General features: G+C 38.3%; 1 protein-coding gene across 1 annotated transcript; it reads left to right on the top strand.

Moving 5' to 3' along the window:
- Window positions 1–850: 850 nt before the first annotated feature.
- Window positions 851–17,185, top strand: SPDS3 (spermidine synthase 3). Its single transcript, XM_089142084.1, has 11 exons — window positions 851–1,005; window positions 1,784–2,004; window positions 2,120–2,164; window positions 2,691–2,767; window positions 2,911–3,033; window positions 8,380–8,484; window positions 8,588–8,660; window positions 8,794–8,865; window positions 9,503–9,698; window positions 11,001–11,130; window positions 16,602–17,185. The coding sequence occupies exons 2-11, from the start codon at window positions 1,815–1,817 to the stop codon at window positions 16,698–16,700; spliced, it is 1,110 nt and encodes a 369-aa protein (XP_088998210.1). The 5' UTR covers window positions 851–1,005; window positions 1,784–1,814; the 3' UTR covers window positions 16,701–17,185.
- Window positions 17,186–19,288: the final 2,103 nt, after the last annotated feature.

The raw sequence follows: 19,288 nt of genomic DNA on the forward strand, positions 1-19,288 counted from the left end.
TTCTCTGTGTCTCTCGCAGGATGTAGCACTGCTCTCTCCGTCTTCTCTCTACTTCACACTTTCACGACGCTTCAAGTCTTCACCAAAGACTAAGAAGGAAATGGTTTTGTCATCATCAATGTCACCGTCAATTAAAAATATACCTGCCAGGTGCCAGCTACGTACCAAGATTCAAGAGTGATGCATTTTACAAAAAGAAGAATAAAGGCAACGTATTCACTATTATTAAGTTAAACAACTTAACTTCATTATGTTCACCGAAAAAGTTAAATTCATCATAAAAGCATCTGAAAAGCTGATGGACATAGACTCTTAAGTCTTAACCAGTCCTTTTGACCGAAAGTCCGAACCTATTCGGAAATGTACCGACACTTCGTATCTTGATATTAACTCTATTTTCAGTCAACCAAATAAATTAATAAAATTAATTTCACTTTCATTCCATCTACAACCAAATGACCTAAAAAGGAAAAATAATTCCTTTCACGTACTTTTCTTTCTCATCCCTTGTAACTAGAGAAATAAGAAACTGCAAGAAGTAATATCATTTTTATTGAACTTTGAAGAATATTACCAAAAAAAACAAAAATACTTTTTAAGAGACGTGCAGACAGGAAATAGTGAGATACGTAATTATCGGGAATTTTTTTTCTCTTTCCTCTTTGAGGAAAAGCGCATGAAGGACAAACGGACAAAGCAAAATGAGACACAGAAGAGAAAAGTAAAGTTTACGGGGATATATTAGTCATTGCACCACAGAGAACTATTATGTATGTATGTATGTATGTGTATATATATATATATATATATATATATATACCATCAACCCGCTTCAGCATTTCTATTCGAAGTTCCGAACGCGGAAACAGAGAGAGCCTTGAAGGGAAGACAGAGAGTCGCGAGGACGAGAGAGAAGCGCTCTCAATAGAAAGGCTCGGCAGCATTCCTCTACTGCTTCTCTCAGTTCTTCCGAGGAGAAAAAATATTTTCCGCCATTAAAATCAGGTAGCCTCTCAAGCGAAGTGGTTTTTTCTTTATCTTGTTCTCATCGGTAGTATTCTTCACTGTCGTTAGGAAATGTATGGGAGATGTCTCTCACGTTTGTTACTTCGATAGCATCCTTAATCCCTGAAACATAGGTCGACGCTTTGTGGTCCTGCAGTTCAATCTCGGGACTTCAAAGGAATTCTTGTATATCTGTTCGCATTTTTTCGTTTAAAAGCCGAGTACGATAGGAGTATTGAGGTGTAATTGTTAATCCTTGTTCACGCGATCAACTTTTCTCTATCGGAAGAACTGTTTGTAGATAAGTGTTATTGATGTTATCTACCAGTCTTGTTTTCCATTTTCTTTTCGATTGATTAATAAACATTTTGGTTATTTGTACTGTTTACCATTATGTGTCTTCTCATCTTCTGTTTATAGTTTGGACTTAATTGGGAGTGGGTGATTGAGTTGGTTTTGGAAAGCAAGGGTTCTTTTATCGATATCTTGTCATTGATCATGTGAATTATTGCCTTATCTGGGGTCCGTTATCCCTTTTCACATCGCTATGCCATCTTGGGTAGATTGTCTGCTTTAATGTTTATTTTCGTGGGTAACTCTCTTATCCTGCGTTTTGCTTATCCCATGATGATACGATTTAAGAACTTAGAACAAGGAAGACAAGCTCAAGTTCAGCTGTCCCTTTGCTTGCTTTCTGAAACGTCAAGAAATTTCTATTCTTTAACGTTTTCCATCTCTTTTGTTGATCCCTTTTTTTCTTAATCTCTTTGGTGTTCAGAGACTGGAGACGGTAAAGAAAAAAATAATCTATGGAGGGAGACGCAGGAAAAGGTTTGGTATGCCAGAAGATTATGGATGGGAAGGTGACTAAAGATAATGGTCTGGCAGGGACTATCCCTTCTTGTTGCCTGAAAGCAACGGCTTCAGCACCCGAGCTTGAAGCAAAATGCCACTCCACAGTTGTTTCTGGCTGGTTTTCAGAACCCGGGCCTTGCTCTGGTCATGATCACTAATTTATCATTTGGTTTTAGTTCAGTTCTTTTTGTACCTTGATTAGTCTTTGCAGTTTTATTTTCATAAACTGGTTTCCTTTTCCCCTTTTTTATCATAACAGATGGGACTGGCAAACTACTTTATTACAACAATCCTATGTGGCCTGGTAAGGATTACCTTGATTCTGCTCTGTACAGTAAACCTGAGGATTCCCCTGGATGTTTAGGATTAGTGTTACATAGTGAGAATGGTGGCTTCATTGAACGCTTCTTATCATTTCCCTTTCTGTCCATGGTTACACTATTGTGCGCACCTAAATCGTGTGCAGTTTCCTGATTTTGAGACCTGTATTTTGAACTCTATGTAACTACAGCTTGAAAAAGAAAAAGAGAAGCGTAATGACTTTCTTATAAAGTTTTGATTTCTTTCTCTTTATGCTAATTTTGCTCACTAAGAGAATCATAACAGGATAAGACTATGTAGTACGCACCAATATCTATTTGAAAAGACGATTGGGAGTTTTGGGGTAAATTTTGGTTCTAAATGGCTATAAGGTGCTGGATTCAATGGGTTATTGATAGTAGAAAAACAACATTACTTCCACCATAAAATGACAGTGGTCATGTTTTGAAACAGATGGAATTGGAGTATATTGATCATTTTAATTTGATGCTTTTATATCCCTTTTGCAGGGGAGGCACATTCTCTTAAAGTAGAGAAGATCTTATATAGAGGCACTTCAAAGTACCAAGAGATCTTGGTTTTTGAGGTTCACATTCTCAGTTTTATTTTATTTTTATTTTTTATTAATTTTGGAATGTACAGAAAGTTAATTCGAATATTATTTTTATCTTCATTTTAAAAAGCTTCATATACAATATTACTAATGGTGTTATGTACTTTTTGTTGTAGTCATCAACATATGGAAAAGTACTTGTGCTTGATGGTATCGTTCAGTTGACTGAGAAAGATGAATGTGCTTACCAGGAGATGATAGCTCACCTTCCCCTTTGTTCGATTCCATCACCTAAAAATGTAATTTACTAACTTCCAATGGCATAGGGTTTCTGTTCCTTGTTAATGATGCTACCAGTAGTAGGGAAGTCGCTTTCCCCATGATTCACCTCATCTGAAAGATTATATGTTGGTGCATTTCTACCAGAATTTCTATCTGATTACTTGCTTTGGAATGTCCATGTTGAGGTAAGGCTAGATAGGCATTATCCAGGCACAACTCAAGTACGGATACTGATTCAGAATTGTAGCAATATAAACTCAATCCAAAATAATAAATACATAAGGTCATCATAGTTTTCTATTCCCTCCCATAACATCTGACATGCATATGGAATAACCCTCCTATAAGACGCATTCGACAGCAACCCAAACAGTTGTCTTGCAGGCTCAAAACTGTTGAACAGACACGGAAAATAAAATATGATACACCAGCCAAGAATTTAAGAAAATAATACCATTGACTGGAAGTAATAGTAGCGAGTCAGTTCTCTGTAAATCAGCTTTGGTTGATGGGTGTAGTCCAAGTTGCGACAGGATAACGTATATAGGAACAAAGTTCATAACCAGAAGCTTAGAGTATCTCCCTAGATTCGGCCAGCTGAACTGATCCAAGTTTGGGTCGGCTGTAGGCCACAATTCAGGTTGCAGTGACCCCAGATATCTCTCAATTTTAGTGGTTAGTTTCAGAGATACCTCAGAGCAGCATGACTAGGAGAAATCTTCTAGACCTGGATTGTGCAGGATTGGAGTTCCTGACTTCCTGCTTCTGTTACCACCAGTTGGGGACTGTAATATAGACTTAATAGATGATTTTGTTGTTAACATGCAATAAACTTGGAGTAGGATGCAGAAACCCGTGGGAAAAATAGAAATGGGCTGGGGATAGAGTAGCTATCTCAGCCTCAGAGGATAATGGGTTTGTAAAAGCAAGCTTCTATTCATCATTCAAATTGTGGGGGCTGTCTTGGAGTCTAATACATTATATGGGACTTTATTACTGTGAAAATAGGAAGCAAAAGAAAAAAGAAGAAGAAGAAAATATCTTGATAGTCTTAAGAGAGCATAGGTTGAGTGGGCAGTGAAGAAACAAGGAAAGCCCCAAAATAACCCAATAGACCCACATCTGGATTAGAAACAGGTGCTTTCCCTGCAATCTACTTCTTGTTCCCTTTTTGCCTTTACATTCTAATATTAGTTTCCAAAAATAATTGATAAACCAAATATCCTATGTAGCAAACTTCCAAAATAAACTGAAAGACATTATTTCCCCAAATAACTAAATTCTAAAATCCTAAGGGAACCAAAAACTTATGCTGGATCATGATTGTGAAAGTGTGTGCCCAGGCGTGTAGGCCCATTTTTGGGTCAAGGTGACCTAGTGTTGCCTTGGTTTTCATTGCCCTCTATCCTCTTGTGTTGCCTTATCGCCTTGACAACCATGAGTTGGAGACATTTCATCTTTATCTGCATACTCAACTGGTTGTGGGTCAGTCTAAGGTGCGTCAATTCCCCCTGTTGTCTTCTAAAGATAAAGACTTGCTAATTAGGAAAATAATTCAAACAAGGAAGAACAATTGCGAAACCATATCCTACGTAGCTAACTTATAAAACAAACTGAAAGATATTATTTCCCCTAATAACATGGTAAGATAAGCTGAAAGACATTATTTTCCCAAATAACATAGCTAACTAATTCAATCAAGGAAGAACAACTGACAAACCATATCCTCCATACCTAACTTGTGAAATAAATTGAAAGACATTATTTCTCTAATAATGTAGTAAGAGGATCTGAAAGACATTATTTTCCCAAATAATCCTAAAAGAGATAATTATTGTTGCCCCCTTGTATTATAGTTTAATAACTAAAGGGACCTTACTTCTTATGAAATTACTGTTGCCCCCTTAGTTCTAATGGTGTTAAGAGGCCGTTATGGTTGGATGCTTAATGTCTATTTTCCCCTTCTAGCATTAAGAAACCAAAAAACAATATTATTCTCATTCAGAAAGAAGAAAAAAAAAACATATGAAATACTAATTTTACACTTGTATACTTATCATTTTGGATTTCAAAAAAAAATCTATAGGAACTTCCTAAAATTGATAATGTCAAATTAGAATGTAGATAAATAAAAATCTATTGGAAGAAGGAACTTATTAAAATTGATAATGTCAAATTGGAAAGTAAATAACAATAACTAAAAAGTAGCACTAGATAAGGAATTATATATTTTGAATCTAGGTTTTGGGTTGAGAGGAAGAGGAAGAATGACGTTTTTCTTTCTTTTTTCCTTTTGCAAGTTAAGAGAAGGGAAGAAGATTTTTCTTTTCTCTCTTTATTTTGATTAGCAAAGAAGATCTTTTAATTAGGTTAATTTTTTCCCTAATTACTAAGGGTTGAAATGTAATTTAATATAAAGTGTAAGTAATATAAAACCTTAGGGTCATTTAGATTTTTAGATAAATCAAAGATGCCACATTATCACGTAACTAACGAAACTTAACGGCAGAGGGGCATCAGTAATTACAGGCAAGGTCTAAGATTAGATTAGTAATTTCAAGAAGCGTTAGGGATAAAGTAGTGACTAAGCTACAATATAGGGGCAACAATAATTATCCCAAAAAAACAAACCTTTTCATCCGGATGCCCAACAGAGAGGGAACTTGTGTGATGGGGGTAGAATTGGTCACTATCAATAAAAAAAATGGAAAGACCTTTTGAAATTTTATATCAGGACCCTTGCTACACCTTGATAGCAAGAACCCTACTGAGGAATTTTGCCAAAATACCCATTAGTCCCCAAACTTGTTTTGCTTGGAGCCACCAAACATGTGATAGCATACAAGGTATCGTAACTCCAACATTGTGTGTGTCATCTATGACTAAGGTTTTGGATTTTGATCCCTTGCTAGGTGCTGAAACCATAATTTCAACTAAAGACAATTTATTTATCCAGTCGAAATTCAAGAAAGGAAAAAGTGGGGGGGGGGGGGGAATCAGATTCTATGATCTATTTGATACCTTCCACGTTATCTTCCATTTATTTTCCATTTCCTTTTTATTAAAACTTTAAAGTTTTCTGTGTTCTATTCATTCTTTCTTTTCTTCCTTCCCTCCCCCTCCCTCCGTTCCTCCTCTTTTTCTCTTCTTATGAAGAATTTTACGTAGGAATATTTCAGCATTCTTGCTCTCAAATCCACAAGAAAGTCTTCAAGTTGTCAAATTCTGGCAAAATTTTAATCAGTGATTACTGAGGATGGTTACACTTTCGAGCTTTCTGATGTTTGTGGTTGTTATTTATATTGACCTCAACATGACATCAATATTCTACATCTGTCTTGAACAACTCTTTTCCAAGAAGTTGATCGTGTTCCTGTTTTGGCTTTACATTTGCTTGACCTGGTATCTTGGAGCCAATGGAAGTGAAACTTATCTTCAATCATGATTCCATGAACTCTATTGACTAGTTTACACCGTAGTCTGAAGCGAGGTTTTAAATTTGGTAGGGGAATCCATCTTACTGCTTATTGTACTGAATTGCTGTTTTAAAATAGGGGCAAGTTTTGGTTCATCGCACCAAGATGTACAGAAATGCAATTTTCTCCACTTTCGGAATTTTTGCCCAAAACTTCAGAGATTGGTTATTTAAGCCTGAATACGTGTTCAAATCACCACTGGGGAAAAAAGACACTAAGATGATATTTGGCTTTGCACCCAATGTTTCTAGTGTATTGCATTGCCTATTATTGGCTTTCCTGCATATATCACATTCTGCAGCTGATTCAGGAATGTGCGTTAGGATTGAAGAACCATAAGGTTATGTAGCATTCTACAATCCTAAAGTGTGAAATAGTTTTGTGTTACAATTATACAGAAATATTTATCCGTTATCTAGAAGTGTTATCATAGAAACAAGTACTAACTTCCAGCTGTTTTCCATTGAGTTTGAAACCCTATTTATACAACATATTGTTCAGGTAGGGCTAAAATTGCAGGAGAGAGTTAAGCTGTCCCCAGGACCAATGGAGCCAATGCTTGGACTATGTGACAATGAGCAGTTGTCTTCCTTTGCTGAGAAAAATCCTCTCAAACTCCAGCTCAACAGCCCTAAATGTAATTATCAACATATGCAAAGTAACCCAATGAAGGGTATAGATAATTAGACTGTGAATATGCATATGTGGACCCTGTGCAACTGCTTGGTGGGACCGAGTAAATGTGGTTGGCCAGGTGTAATAGTTATGTCCACATCATACCTTATTTCTTGAAATTTTAAATGACAAACACAATAATGTCTTTTGGTGAAAAATTGAAATCAACTCCACGAATTTGTGGATTGGCCTTTGTGTTTTTGTGTGTGTGTGTGTGTGTGTGTGTGTGTGTGGTTGGGGTGGGGGAATGAACTGAAATTCTTCAAAATGAAGGATTCTTATTCAAGGAAGGTATTGCTTCACCATTTGGAGGACACATTGCACCAGAATATGGTAAAGCTTGTTTTGGTTCTTTGTGGAGCTGGAGCCCAAACATTTCTTCAATTCGGTGCGTTTTTACCAAAAATTTCAAAGCATGTGTAGCATAGGTACTCTGCTTACATGAGCATCTGAGCTGTGGACATAATTCATTATATCTTCAGTGTGGCTAGTTAAAACCATTCATACAGACATTTTCCTTGCAGGTCTGGGGCAACCTCTAGTATGGCCTTAGACAGAGCAGATTGGAAGGCAAGAATTCATGTAGCCGACGCCATTTAGTTGGGACAAGGCCTGTTGTTGTTGTTGTTGTTGATGAACATGGAGAGGCCTCAAAGCCCTTATTTTCCCTTTCCACAACATTTAGATGTAGAGCAAGAAACAAAACTTAGCACATCACGACTCAAAAAAAAGAAAAAAAGAAATTGAGGAATCGTTTCTCTCATGAACAACTGTTACTGCTGAATGAGGGGTCTGATTTAGATCTTTGTAGGGTATATTGGGGCTAGTTCAATATTTTGACCTGGTATAAATTTTGCTTTTTTTCGCATTATTAAAAGATTCACGTAAAGCACTTAATTAATGCTAGGAGGATGGCAGGTCCCATTATCAGGGCTTCCAGCATGTGAATTTTAGTGCAATCAGTTTCTAGATATTTTCGAAGCAACTTATCATGCTCCAAAATGTATGACGTGGTCCATTCAGTGACTTAACGTCTTCTTTTTGTCTGAATAGAGGAAAAAGAGTCATACCTTATATAGTGATTTTTTGAGAAGCAGGTTTTGATCTGAGTTGGTCACTCTTTATCAAATACTTAATGATGGGTTATGTCTTATTGAGTACAAAAGGAGAGAATGTTTTTTTGCTAAGTGTTGCTTGAACTGCTTAGTGCAGGTTCTGGTTGTAGGTGGTGGTGATGGTGGGGTTCTCAGGGAGATTTCTCGGCACAGCTCTGTAGAGCACATTGATATTTGTGAGATAGATAAGATGGTGATAGATGTAAGTATGTTCTGAAACATTTTAAAAAGGTGGTCACTTCAATGAACAATTCTTTTATTACTAGATATTTAATTGTGTTTTAACTGTTACTCTTCCATTCTAGGTTTCTAAGAAATTTTTTCCAGATTTATCTATTGGATTTGAGGATCCTCGTGTCCAACTTCATATTGGTGATGGTAAGTGTCCGGTTGTTTGGTCTTTATTTAACCAACATATATTTTGCCTTGAATTTTTGTTTATTTTGTTGGATCAAGCTATGCTGAAGTATTACACTGAATTTTTGGGTATGTACACGGGTGATATTGACAGCTGCAGAATTTTTAAGGCGTGCACCTGAAGGGATGTATGATGCAATTATTGTGGATTCATCTGATCCTGTGGGTATGTTATGAACTATATGGTGACTATCTAATTACATATAAAAAGCATTTGTTCCAACTTACACATAGACATCTTATTCTTCATGTGGTTTGAAGATGCTGGTTTCCATTAATGAAACTTCATGTTGAATATGCACTGTTTATGTTAGGAGTTAGGACGTTTATGTCGGACATGTGAGAGAAGTCTTAACACTATATTATGCCTTGGAAAGACATGCCTTAAAAATGATAACTGAACGAGAAACAACAGCAACTATGTAATGTAAACAACAATCTTTTTTAGCTAGAAACCCATGAACTTGTATTTCTGTTATTTTCAGTTTCTCTCATTGGTGATGGGATCAGGTGGAGCTATCTGAAATGCTTCTGCGGGAAGCTCTTCAGTGACCATCACTCTGTGATAATGTTTCCTTTTGCTCAAGTCATTGGCTGCTTTAATGCTGAGTGGTTCCAAAACAAGGCTATTTGTTACTGGAAAATTGGCTCGTAAAAAACATTATGTTATTTTTGTGTAACTGTGAGAGATTGATTCATAATGCATGTTTCAATATTTAAATAATCTGAGACTGAAAGAAGCATCTCCTCACTTTTCATTTTTCTTTTTCTCCCTTTTGGGTTGGGGTGGAGTGTTTTCACAGGTCCTGCTCAAGAACTTGTTGAAAGGCCTTTTTTTGAGACAGCTGCAAGGGCATTAAGACCTGGTGGTGTTCTTTGTAGCATGGCGGAAAGCATGTGGCTCCACACACACCTTATTCAAGATATGCTTTCTATTTGCCGTGAAACATTCAAGGGTTCTGTTCGTTATGCTTGGGCTAGTGTTCCTACGTATCCAAGGTAATGATGGACTCTGCTAATGCAGTAAATATTTTCCTATAAAAAATTAGTTCTAATGTTTAACAACTGCTACCAGAGGTCTGAACATAAATGACATGTTGTCATGAAGCCCTGTAAGGCATTTACTGCCCTTGGGGTAGAACTGAGATGGGGTGAAAACTTGGGGGAATGGGATAAAACTTGAAAAGAATTTATGTTTTGTTCCTTAGAATAATATCTTACAAGTGTCAATGATTTTGTATGGGTGTATTGGAAGAAATTGGGTTTCTTGATTTTGGAGGGAAATAGGGTGATAATAACAAGGATGTACAGATCTAGGGTTTGGTTGTCTGTTAGGGCTGAAATTCTGATCAACGGTCACTGCGTTGTGGGGGATGATGCACCTAAACTTTGAGACAAATCTAATGGTTGGATTGGCGTAGACATGACCTTGAATTTTGGGTGTCTTAGGAACTCCAGAAACTCAAGAAAGTTCGTGAAAAATAGGAAAAAAAATGTGATAGGGGAAGGGGATTGACGAGGGCTTCCAATGGTACCTGGTTAGGACCTTGATTGGAGCCTAGCTGAAGCTGGAATTCTGCTTTTGATGGAGGTCAAAGTCTGTCTCCTACAGCCACTATTAAGGATCTGAGCTGGATTTCACCTAGGGTTGATTCTTCAAACAATTTGACAGTATCAGACCTGCTACTACTTGAATCCTCAAACTAATTGGCTGATCTGATACTATTCACAGGTACAGTGCTTTTGGGAGCTTTATTATATTACTCAATAATCAGAACTGCCTCTCACTATCGAGTGGAGGGATTTATTTATACATGCTAGGGGTTGGGCTTCCTACTTGGAGTTCTATTCTTAGCCCAATATTACTCGAACTCGACAACTACCAGATCTTATAGTTTAGAACTCCTAGTTAAAGACAAGCTTCTAAGAATAGAAAATTACACACCAAATATGCCCCCTCACGTGGGCAGAATTTACTACTCCTGACCTATTGAGTAGAATCAAAGAAAGCAATTGACATTGAAACTGAGCAATTAAAACTGAAAATAAGCAGTTACGCAGCAACCCTAGTGGCAAGAGAGCAACCCTAGGTGGCTTCTTGGCCCTCCACTTGGTCTTGGTTTGGAAGGGCTCTGATAATGCATCAATTCCTCAATCCAAGGCTTTATCACTAGGAGGCTGGGTATTTTGGTCAAAAGTATATAAGCAGCAGTTAGGATACATGTACATGTTATTATTGCATTTTAATTACATACCATGCAATTATGTCTCATTTCTTAATGGTTCTTCTGTTATTTGCAGTGGTGTGATTGGATTTCTGGTATGCTCAACAGATGGACCCCCTGTTGATTTTTTGAATCCTATTAATCCCATTGAGAAAGTAGAAGGGGCTCTTAAGTTCAGGAGGGAACTCAGGTTCTATAACTCAGAGGTGAAATCTTTATTTCTCTGAATATATAGTTGGTATTATGTGCTAAACCTTTTGGAGATATATGTGAGAGGCTTTGTCTAGGGCGTTTTATATTTATACTTCAACCTACTTGAATTTAAGGCTAGTGATATGAGAGTTTCTGTGCTTTGCTAGCTATATTTCAACCTGCTTGAATGAAAATGTCAGGGATATAATGGGTTTATGTTTTTATTCTGTTAAGAGATCAGTATTGCTAATCAAGGTTTCATTCTTCTTTTTGAACACATTAAAATCTCACTACTTGTTGGGGATGTTTGTTGCAATTAAGATTAGTCTATCTGCTTGCCTACCTGTACCTTCCATCATCAAAAACTTAGATAAGACAAACCAAAGTCATCACCTCATAGTGGGACCCAAAAATCTTTTTGCATTCAATGGAAGTGATTTTGCTTAACCCTCTTGATGCAGGACCAGCAGCCTGGCGTTGCTGCCCAGCAGCCCATGGCACTGCCAAGCAGTGTGTTTTGATAGCAGGGGCTTTTTTTTTGTCATATGGGCAGTCCAAGTTGAGTCCAACTAGGTCTGATTAAAGTCTGGATTTTATTAGGAGTCTAATTCTGTTCTGGGGTTGTATATGGGCAGTCCAAGTTGAGTCCAACTAGGTCTATTAAAAACTTGAAGTTAGGATTTTATTAGGAGTCTAATTCTGTTCTGCGTTTGTTATTTGAGTTAGTTTATGTTAAGTAGCTGTTCTATTTTAGATAGAAGTTCTATTGTCCTTTTTTAATTATGATACAAAGTTGAGTACTGTTAGTTCTCTGATAAAGACTACAATATATACAAATTAGTTTTTGGTTAATAAAATTGTTGAATAGGAGTTGCAGCAAGAAAGCAAGGATCAGGTTTCTGAAGTGCAGGAATTCCTGCGGCAGCTTTGTTTTTGGCATTCTTTCATCACTTCATCAGCCTCCTAAACTGGTAAGCAAACACCCCCAGCGCTCGTTCTTCTTCCCCTTTCCATTGCACCTCTCTAATTCACCTCCCAACCCATTTGGCCCTACCCTTCTTTCCCAAAACCGTAAATTCCCCGAGTTACCCACAAAATTTAATGCCACCCCTGTGTTACTCAAGTTATCTATCAGACCCCCTATTGGGAGAAATTATATCCCTGCCATTAGTGGATCACAGTTAAATGATGATGTAAGCGAGAGTTAAACTTGTTAAAAAGACAAAACTACTCCTCATCAAATGAACATTATCCCTCCAATTTCACAGCCAATGAGACCCACCCAGTTATCTCTTTCTTTTCTTCCTCATCTTTTCCTATGTCCAGTCTTGTGCACGGCCCTTTCTTCCCAACTTTGGTTAGCTTTGTTTGTGGCTGTATCTATTTAGGTGTTCAAATTCATGAGTTCTATATGAGAGTTGAGAAAACCACCACCACCATTGCCTATCCTCTTAATCCCAACATCTACCTAACTGAAAAGCAGCATTGACAGCGAGAACTAATTGTGTATTTTCACCTTGAATGAACACTTTCACCGAATGGGGGAATGGTAATGAGAGTCCATCTCAATTTAACCCCAAAAGGCTTAGTCCCATCAATGGGCATCACCTCGACGACTGGAGTCTCCCCTGTGATCCTGACAGCTGCCATCATAGTAGACAAAATACTCTATAACTAGTATTCCATGAGAGAGTGGCCATAACAATGTGGTAAGAGACCTGGTTGATGCTGTCAATACTACTAACATCAATGTGGGAATCTATCCTGAGTGTGATGTGGAAACCAGTTCAAGTGAGAACTATAGTACCGTAAGACGAAGTACTAGGACTTACCCAAGTTGCAGTTGATCAAGAGAAGACACAGATTGATTGGAAAAATAAAATGTAGAAGATGGATAGAAAGAAGGGGCTTGGTTATCTCAGCCTGGGCTTCTCACCCTTCTTAGCCTCACTCAGAACAATGCACTGCAAAACATGAATATAACTTCATCCATTAAACTGGGTAGAAGCCTCCAAGGGAATTATGTTTATATAGACATGATGGTTGAGCCCACAATAGAAGGTGTTTGCCACCAACTAGCTTGCAACCAAAATTGACATTTCCTATAAAGTCTAGCTTGGCAGTCCGACTTTGGAGAAGAAAACAAATATAATAACTGGGATTAGAAATGATGTAGTGTTGACTTAAGGGGATCAGCTAGTGGCTAGATACAGGATCTTTAAACAAAACCAGCTTAAATTGGGCTGTTTATGAGGGGTGATGTGAACACAGAGACCATCCCTGGCCGAGCCATAAAGTGGGCCTCAAGGCCCACCCAAGCATGCTGGCCGAACCCTATTCTAAGGGTATTTTGGACCCTAGTTTACTACTGGAATCTAAATTCCAGAATTTTAGAAGAGTTCCAGTCCTTTTTTAGTTCTTATTTGAGTTGTGGTTGAGTTGGGTTCCATTAGTTAGGTTGTGGATATAATAAGACTCAAAAAGGGGTCCCCTATCTTTTAGGGATTTGCTTTTGATCAGAATTTGTCCTTGGTTTTTTATTTGTTTATTTATTTATTATTTTGGTTGTTTCAGAGTGGGATTCTAATCTGATTTTGGAGTCCCAATTATAGTGTTTTAGTTGGTTTCTTATCTGGAGAGAGTTAGTTGGGTAAGGTTTGTAGTTAGATGAGGAACATAAGTCAGTTAGAAGTAGAGTTTGCCTTTGTTTCAAAGATTGTAAAGGCTATAAATTCTCAAGCCTCCCACAGAATTTTTCAGTTTAGAATGAATTATGAAATTTTTAGAGTTTACTGCCAAGGAGGTGAGGGGGACCCTACGGTTGTCTAAATTATTGCATTCTGGTTTTACGAAATTCAGTTCTAAATTCCAGCCTTCAAGCATCGACTTCAGCAAGGGATCTCTACTTCAATCTGCAGAATTCAGATCAAGAGTTTCCAGGTAAGTCCAGCTTATTTCCAACCCCCTCCTCTCCCCCCCCCCCCCCCAAAAAAAAAAAAAAAACACACCCCAAAAAAAAAAATCGCAGGCCTGCCTTTTCTTCCCCTGCTCCTGTGCAACCCAGAAACGCCAACCCCTGGTCTTCACGACCCTTCTACAACCCTTTTTCCTCTCTTTTCAAGATAGGAAATACATCCCCAGCCCTCTGTGACTCCTCTGGAGTTTATTCCCTAAAGCCCCATGGTGCCCTCTAAATTCCTTCTCTCTCTCGGTCCCCTGTTTCTGGCAGAAAAGGCAAAGAAAGAAAGAATGCAGAAAAAAAGGGGAGAAAAAATAAATAAATAAAAGAAGAAGCAAGAGTGATTAGATGAATCAAAAGAAAGAAAAGAAAATGAACAAGAAAAGAGTCTTGGAGAAGTTCCCAGTCATTTCCTGCCTCATCCCATAGGAATTTTAGACCCTTCCCCTATATTCCTGGATCCTTTATACCAAAGTCTAACTCCTTTGGAAGCTCCCATGGCTTACCGAAATTACCCAAAACCCTGGAGAGTCACCCAAAATAAGGAAATTTTGAAATTTCATGGATCCCGTCCTCCTTGGTTACATCAAGAGGTATCCCAGCCCAAAATCAATTTGTGTGTGTTAGGGTTTCACACAAGTTTTTTTAGGCTTTTGATTTTGATCAGTGATGATGAAGGATTTAAAATTTCAAGTGGGTTAGGATGGGTCAAAAGATGTTCATCACTAGGAGTTGGGATGGTTTAGGTTATTTACAAGGATGAGATAGGGTTTTGAGATGGGGTTATCTCAATTAGGCTTTGGGAGTGAGAAATGAAATCCAGATTAATGTGAGAATGTATACAATGGATTACAGCATATTTTTTCAAGTCTGAAACATTTCAGTGGGTGGAAATAGGTTCCTTGAAAAAGTTAGGGATTTGGAATCTTCACAATGGTATTACTTTTTATTGCTTCTTGATGATGATATAGGTTGTAAACATTTCTCTGGATTAGGGGTTAATGATGTATTGGCTTAGGCCCAAGTTTGGGTGAATTCCATTGTGTATATGGACTGTGGTCTGGATTTTACTCACCGAACTCCAATCAGCAGCTTGGATATTGAACTTGAGGAGGACATGCAACTTGGAAATTGCTCATCAAGCTTCTGCCGAGATTTCATACACTGGACACAGGAGGGAAGATAGCAGCAGTTCTCTAAGCAATTTGATTTAACTAGTCCAATCTATTCTTCCGAGGATGGGGGTTTTATCCTTGCTTAGAAGTCCTAATTTAAAGAGGAAAAGAAAAACCAAAGTAGAACCTAGTACGACCTCGTTGCTGTTTGCACGGTGTGAGCACCCAATGATATTCTACTTTTAAGTGATGTGATATTATGAAAATCAACTTGAATTGAACCTGAACTAACCTGGTTCAACCTCTAAAACACAAAAACAAAACCAGATTGCCTAATTTCATACTGAATCTTTGTATCCCTATTCTAGCCTCATATGGGAGGCCCATAACCAGTTAAGACCATATGTCACAGTTCTAGTCTTCTATTATACCGACCGTGGAAGTACTTAGTACTCCACTTGTACTAAGTCAGCCTATAATGCTTCTAAGAGACTTGGTAAGAGAGGATGTGAAGATTGCAAGAGAGTTTGGAAGAATGAAACTTGTATTGGCACTAAAACTCTTTTACAAGGTTAAGAAACCTTGCTTGGTGTCTTGTCCTTACCTCCCTCCTTTGGTAGAGAACTTTCTAGCCAGAAGATGTTTTTTTAGACCTTTGATGTTTTTAAGACTAACATTCTAGATTTTTATGAGGATCTAGATATTTAAGAGGGTCCTACATATTTCTTGGAAATATCTAGTCTTTTTTACAATAGAATCTTCTAATGATGTGCCTATCTTAACCCAATATACATGTGCATGGGTTATACCATGTGGGCCTGTATTTGATGGGTTGTGACCTTTCACCTAATGAGCCAACCTTAAGATTTATTCAACATAAAGTAAGGCCCAGTTCATTTTCAAAGCTGAATTATGGCAGATAGGAGGATATCTTTTTCAGAGTTTTTGGTCTTTTCTTTTGCATGTTTTGATCGACAATAGGATGATATGTAATAGTATTCCTAATAGATTGACCCAACATAGCATTTATCCAAATCATAAGAAATTGCTTGGAAGTTGCAAATACAGAAGTCCCATCTCGCAAATCTTTATTTGCTGCTGACATGAGGCTTCTGTTAGCTGTCCTGCAACAAAGCATGCATGGCCATTGGCTTGGTGGAATTCCTATGCCCTGCCTTGATTGGAGTGATTTCTATCTCACGGTTACTCTTTTTGATTTTCCTGGTATATAATAAGCTCATCACCAGTGGTTTTGGTCACGGTTGGATGTATTCCTTTATAAGTTTGTGTTAGCTTGGCTCTTTTGTCTCACCCACGCATGCATTCCAGTATGTATCCCTGTTTTTTGTTTTTCTTTTATTATTATTGTCTGTGGAAAACTAAGTAGCCTTGCTCATGACTAATTTGACAGATCCATTCAGCTGCCTTTGCCTTGCCATCATTCGTCAGGAGGGAAGTGAGTGTTCTTCGTGAATCCCAAAGCTCTGTACAGGGAATCTGCGTGTCATAGCCCAAATGATTGGCAAATCATTTTGCAATCATTTTGCATTTATCTTTACAGTAGATAGAAATGCAGGTCTGCTAGTAGGGCTGCCAATATAAACCTATAAGAGATCTTACAACTTTCCTATGTCTTTTTATGTGTTTGCATGGGTTTTTTCCCTTAGTTTCAAGCGTAATCAAGTTTGTTTGATTACAATGGAATTTAAGGCTATAAAGCCAAATACCCAGAATTCTTTCTTTCTTTTTTGGTAAATTCATGGAGGGAAAGTATGCGGAGCTGGTAATCTGGACAAGTACATGATTGAAGGACAAGCAACTCAGAAAACTATAACCTGTATATGGCTTACTTTTATTGAAAACATAGTGATGGGGTCGACAGATCGGATATTTACAGGGGTGGTTGTGCAGTAATTTGAGCTTTTGGATGGTATGTAGATGAAAGAAAAAATTCATTAATTAACTAAAAGGGGGAAAATGGGAGAAAAATTCATTAACCAAAAGGGAGAAAATGGGAGGGAGTAGAGTATATCAGAATTCAGAACCACTGCTAAGCTCCATAAGGCCGAACGATTCCAAAGAAAGGAACACAAAGGACAACAATAATGAAAAACCAAGGCCCAAGTCGAAGGCAAATACAAGGAAAGAGACTAGCGTTATCTAGTCTTTTCTTCTTTTTTGAAGAATGGAGCTTCACGATAAATATTTTTCTAGATGGTGATGCCCTTTAATAGACTTGCTACTTCTCCAACAATCTCGAAGAGGAGAGGGGTTTTTACTAAAACCGTTTTAGAAGAGGAAGAATCCTCAAGGTTAGAGTTACAAGAAGCAATGCCCATAGAGGAGTTAGGTTGTGAAAACACATGAGGGGAGGGGGAAGGGATGGGAGGGTTTGAAAGGGGTCGTCCATCCTGGGCAAGAAAAAAGACTTGGGAAGGGCACGGGTTGTGGGTTCCAAAACTGCAACGGTAGCAGAGGGAAGACTTGGTCAGAGTGCAAGCAATGGCAGCAGGGGGGGGTGCAGTGACTGCAAGATCTGTAGAAGTTGTGGAGACCAAAGCTGCAACGGTAGCAGGCTGAGGAGCAACATCAGTGGAGCAGAGGATGAGGACTTAGGGGGGAGGGATTAGCATCAAAGGTCGAGTTTTTAGGGTGACGACGGCACTTGGGACATTAAAAGGGAATTAGGGGAGTCGACAATAGTTCACAGAGGGAGGTTGACCAGACAGGCAGACAGTGGACTTCATGCGAGAAGGAGAAGCTGGATTTTTCGGTGGCAGTTATTTTTGACAGCAATGGGGTGTTTGCAGAAACTTCCACACAAATTCAGGCATATGAGAGTCTTTCTCATTTCATGGTAGTGACATCAAAATTGAGGGAGGGGAACCCCAATCGTTGAGCCCCACTATATATATTAAAGCCATCTAAACATCATCAACAATGGAGGGGGCAGCCCAAGGAGGGAAATCCAAAGGGGGGAGTAAAGAGGAGTCCTCTCAGTGCCATTACCGGAGGAAGAGAGGCCGAATTCCAACCGACCAGGGAGCACCTTCAAGAACTCTGCACTTATAATTTTCATGGGAGAATCAAGGAGAAAGAAGCAGTGGTCCATGAGAAATGTCTCCACAGACCCTGAAGTTTGCTGCCATTGCTTTAGTAGGGAGGATTTCACTATGGGGCATGGAGGGCATGAGCCTATAAAATGACCCACAAGGTAGCAACTCTAGTGAGAGACTTCGATATTCAGCACACCATCAGGTTCCCACCATCCACTAGCGGAGAGGGAGTTTGACGATGGGGAAGGCCAGCATTAAGATTTAGAGGGGAGGAGGCTCTGCCCTATCCAATTTTATCTACATTCTGTCGGGTATGTATAGGTCAAAATGACCAGTTTGTGGTTTTAGTAAAAAATAGCATTGCTGTTGTATTTATTAGCCATTTAGCCTCAATTTAGGCTGTACAATAAAATTTAAACATAAAAATCACCTAAAACCCACCATGACATTATACTGTGTACATCATTGTAACCATGTTTCAGCGAAATTTCAATGAAATCTTGGTAATCGACACAAGATCTTAAACTTTGCATACAATACAGTCCAAAAATGAATACCCAACACAAACTAGATTACTATAAATCACCACCTGTTTGTGTTTGTGGAACAAAGGAGAAAGGAGAGATTAAGATTCATCGGAAGCTTCCTCATGAATGAGTTTACAGGTGCAGAAATCAAAGATTCTTTAACAGGTCTACCGATTATATCTTCATTGCATTTTGATTAGGATTAGAGAATTATGCAGCACTGGCATGATAATCTTGAAAGATGCTAGACACAACTGAATGTCTCCTTCCAAATTCCTTGCTGAGGTATGCACTCTGGGAACTGGGCAGGAGAGACAAAGATTGAAAGAAAGTTTCATTGCACAAACTCTATTCTAAAATAGAAAGTTGTAAAGCTTACAACCAGTTCACAAAAACAAAAACCCATGAAGTTGTTTTAAATACAAAGAAACAAAGACTCTCTCTCTCTCTCTGTGACTTTTGAGGTGGAGGAGAAAGAGGATGAGCACTCCTTTTTCTGTCTCTTCACTCCTTTC

The sequence above is a fragment of the Hakea prostrata genome, chromosome 1, assembly GCF_041222555.1.
Source record: "Hakea prostrata isolate BN-2017 chromosome 1, UWA_Hpros_2, whole genome shotgun sequence".
Classification (NCBI taxonomy): domain Eukaryota; kingdom Viridiplantae; phylum Streptophyta; class Magnoliopsida; order Proteales; family Proteaceae; genus Hakea; species Hakea prostrata.